Consider the following 4409-nt stretch of genomic DNA (forward strand, 5'->3'; position numbering starts at 1 on the left):
TGTATATTAACAAAATACAAGACTATCTAGTACAGTTAGCCTTTTAAAAAAGAAATCTATTGTAGTGATTTAAGGCAAGTATTGCAAAAGCATTATGATCCCCAAACCAGAAAAAAATAATAATAATTATGTTTCCCTACCCAAGTAATTCTAACTGCGGGAAACATGTTATTAGAATTTGCCATAAGCTCAGAAGTTGAGCTGTTTTACTAGAAAATTAAACAAGTTTGACTAAATTTATACTCACTATTAAGTCACTTGAAAGCTTGCCTGCTGTCTCTTGTTTCAGGCTCCTGTATGTCACAAAATTAATTTGTTTCCATACTTCCTTTGACAATTACAAGACAACTTCTGCCCAGCTTTTGTTAAAGGCTCATTTTACACTTAACCCCAGAATATAGCTCATATTTTCCTGGAATATTCAGGTGAATTTTCATTTGGACACTTAAGCTGTAGGAGTTTGAGTACACTAGGAAGACCCCCAGTCAGGTTTCTGTATTTAAGGGTGGGTGAAGTTTACCCAGATTCTTCTCCCCTTAAGTTGTTGGAATTCAAGGAAGCACCCTCATCTGGGAATTAAACAAGATTGGTTAGATAAATTTCACATCATACTAACATCTTAAAAGACTAATATGGGTAAAATATAAAGGAAGGAAAATTGAAAACTCCAAGACAGTAACTTTGAGATCAATTCAGCTTTACTTTACATTTGCCTTTATGAATTTGTTTGCAAAAAGTATACCTGTCCTTAACATTACTGCAATGTTCAGTTTAGTTTTAAAGTAGTACATAAAAATAAACAATTTTAAGCTCCTATATATTTTATTGTTTCCAAGCTTCTACAGAACAGGTGTGCAAACTTCAGGTTTCTCAGCTCAAACAAATCTCCATGCACGAACTAATCAAAAATGCTCAAGTCAGCAAACACGCAAAATGCATTAAAGAGAAACCTCAAATAATGTTTTTAAAAAACAAACTTTGGAACTAACCTTTTATAATTAAACTAAGTTGTTGCACCTCTCCTTTCATTTGCATATGCCAAAGACTTCCAACAATAGATCTCGTACTTGGCACAAGGACATTTCAAAGAAACAAACAAACAAAAAAAAAGCGAGAGAGAAAGGCAAAGAGGTTTACGCTGACGAGTGCAAGCTTAGTCCACTTCTTCGATGGTGGGTCCCCCGGAGGCTCCTGAACCGCCGCCGCCGCTACCGCCGCCAGGACCGCCTTGGTAAAGTTTGCTGATGATGGGGTTGCAAACTCTTTCGAGCTCTTTCTGCTTGTGTTCATACTCATCTTTCTCTGCCATCTGGTTTCGGTCGAGCCAGTTGATCACCTCCTGACACTTGTCGAGGATCTTGTTTTTGTCCTGCTCGCTAATCTTGCCCCTCAGTTTCTCGTCTTCCACCGTCTGCTTGATGTTGTAGGTATAGGACTCCAGGGCGTTTTTGGCCGCGACTCGGTCGCGATTCGCCTCATCTTCCGATTTGTACCGCTCCGCCTCCTGCACCATCCGGTCAATGTCGTCCTTGCTCAGACGACCTTTGTCGTTGGTGATGGTGATTTTGTTTTCCTTACCGGTGCTCTTGTCGGCGGCAGTAACGTTAAGGATGCCATTGGCGTCAATGTCGAAGGTAACCTCGATCTGGGGCACCCCGCGAGGCGCAGGGGGAATCCCGGTCAGGTCGAACTTGCCCAGCAGGTTATTGTCCTTGGTCATGGCCCGTTCGCCCTCGTATACCTGCACCAGCACGCTGCTCTGGTTGTCCGAGTAGGTGGTGAAGGTCTGCGTCTGCTTGGTTGGGATCGTGGTGTTCCTCTTGATGAGTGGGGTCATGACACCGCCAGCTGTCTCGATGCCCAGCGACAACGGGGTCACGTCTAGCAGCAGCAGGTCCTGCACATTCTCCGATTTGTCGCCGATGAGGATGGCCGCCTGCACCGCGGCGCCATAGGCCACCGCCTCGTCGGGGTTGATGCTCTTGTTCAGCTCCTTGCCGTTGAAGAAATCCTGCAGCAGCTTCTGGATCTTGGGGATACGAGTGGAGCCGCCCACCAGCACGATCTCCTGGATCTGGCCCTTGTCCAGCTTGGCGTCACGCAGCGCCTTCTCCACCGGCTCCAGGGTCCCGCGAAAGAGGTCGGCATTGAGCTCCTCGAAGCGGGCGCGGGTGATGGACGTATAGAAGTCCACGCCCTCGTAGAGCGAGTCGATCTCGATGCTCGCCTGCGTGGACGAGCTCAGGGTGCGCTTGGCACGCTCGCAGGCGGTGCGCAGCCGCCTCACGGCGCGCTTGTTGGGCCCAATGTCCTTCTTGTGCTTGCGCTTGAACTCCTCCGCCAGGTGGCTCACCATGCGGTTGTCGAAGTCCTCACCGCCCAGGTGGGTGTCGCCGGCCGTGGACTTCACCTCGAAGATGCCATCCTCGATGGTCAGGATGGACACGTCGAAAGTGCCACCGCCCAGGTCAAAGATGAGCACGTTCTTCTCGCCGCCTGCGCAGCCCTTCTTGTCCAGGCCGTAGGCGATGGCCGCCGCCGTGGGCTCGTTGATGATGCGCAGCACATTGAGCCCCGTGATGGTGCCCGCGTCCTTGGTGGCCTGGCGCTGCGAGTCGTTGAAATAGGCCGGGACCGTTATGACCGCGCTGTGTACCTTGCCCCCCAGGTAGGCTTCCGCGATCTCCTTCATCTTCGTGAGAACCATGGAGGATATCTCCTCCGGGAAGAAGGTCTTGGTCTCCCCCTTGTACTCCACTTGCACTTTGGGCTTGCCTCCCTCGCTCACCACCCGGAACGGCCAGTGTTTCATGTCCGACTGCACTGTGGCATCCTCGAACTTCCGTCCAATCAGCCTCTTGGCGTCGAAGATGGTGTTGGTGGGGTTCATGGCCACCTGGTTCTTGGCGGCGTCGCCGATGAGGCGCTCGGTGTCTGTGAAGGCCACGTAGCTGGGGGTGGTGCGGTTGCCCTGGTCGTTGGCGATGATCTCCACCTTGCCATGTTGGAAGACCCCCACGCACGAGTAGGTGGTGCCCAGGTCGATGCCGATAGCCGGGCCACGGGCAGACATCTTGACTGAAAGGCGAGCGACGTTAGGACGCGAAAACCAGGGAGATGAACTCCGTGGAGTCAACTAACGGTCACCTCGCACCAACCACCACGGGTACTACCAGCAACTCAGCTCCCCGCGCCCAGTTCCCAGCTCTTATAGCCGCCTCTGGGAACTCCCAGACCCAATCCGCTCCTGGGACCGCCCTCACAAACTCTTCCAGCTCCACCACAGGCTTGCCTAGGTCGGAGTGACTGGCCCATGGCCCAACAGATTTCAAGTTGGACGAGGGGCGGGACTCCGGTCCCTGCCAGGAGACAGAGAGGCGGCCGTTATGTAAATAAGGTTCCTCCCTGACTCTCGGCCGCCGGGCCGTGGCGCCTCGCGCGCCTCCTGCTGCTGGCTGGCGTTAGGCGCGCGCTCCCAGAGCCAGGTGTACGCGCTTTTTCGCGGTCTTTGCCCTAGCCGACGTGCATCGGATTGGCAGCGCACGCGGCCAATGAGCAGCGCGGACTGAGGCGTGGCACGGGGAGGAGGCGTGGAAGGGGAACCTGGTGAGGAGAGCCACCGGGAGAGTTCGCTCAATTCCTGAGGTTTTAAATGCAGTTCAGTGCTAGGGTGCCGACTCACTGAGCACGCAGGGGCGGAGGAATTCATCCTGAGTTGGTTGCACCGAAGAAATACGGCTCGAGCAGCTTGTTTTCCCCCGCGCCGTCCAAGGGGAGGGAATAGGGAGTTGGCGTGGCTGGGGTGGGGGGTGAGGGCGGATCCCTTGGTCTGGGATTCAAGAAAAGAAAAAGTCTGAACCGGCGGTCGGCCTCCCGGGATTTTATGGTGCGTGCTTCGCTGCGTCTCACTGGTTGTGAGCGCTCGATTAAAACTGCCTGGCTGGGGCCGGGCGCAGTGGCTAAGGCCTGTAATCCCAGCACTTTGGGAGGCCGAGGCGGCGGGATCACGAGGTTAAGACCGCGAGACCATCCCGGCCAACATGGTGAAAGCCCGTCTCTACTAAAGATACAAAAATTAGCTGGGTGTGGTGGGGCGTGCCTGTAGTCTCAGCTGGGGAAGCTGAGGCAGGAGAATCGCTTGAACCCGGGAGGCAGAGGTTGCAGTGAGCCGAGATCGCGCCACTGCACTCCAGCCTGGGCGACTGAGCGAGACTCCGTCTCAAAAAAAACAAAAAACAAAAAAAAAACCCACTACCTGGCGGGCGGAGAGAACCCGAGCCCAGGGCGAGGCCCACCGTTTTCTCGCGCCGCTTGAGAGCGGCTGGCGGGACGGCAGACGAGTGTGGCGGCGACTCGTCCTCCGAGGAGCCTGCGTTTAAACCCTTCCTGCCTCACTCTTCCTTTTTCCT

General features: G+C 53.6%; 1 protein-coding gene across 1 annotated transcript; it reads right to left on the bottom strand.

The window, feature by feature from the left end:
* Positions 1-680: 680 nt before the first annotated feature.
* Positions 681-3395, bottom strand: HSPA2 (heat shock protein family A (Hsp70) member 2). Its single transcript, XM_032179490.2, has one exon. It carries the CDS (start codon positions 3071-3073, stop codon positions 1154-1156), a length of 1920 nt encoding a protein of 639 aa, XP_032035381.1. The 5' UTR covers positions 3074-3395; the 3' UTR covers positions 681-1153.
* Between the last annotated feature and the right edge of the window lie 1014 nt (positions 3396-4409).

This window comes from Hylobates moloch, unplaced genomic scaffold (genome assembly GCF_009828535.3).
Source record: "Hylobates moloch isolate HMO894 unplaced genomic scaffold, HMol_V3 SCAFFOLD_16, whole genome shotgun sequence".
In the NCBI taxonomy this organism is placed as follows: Eukaryota; Metazoa; Chordata; class Mammalia; order Primates; family Hylobatidae; genus Hylobates; species Hylobates moloch.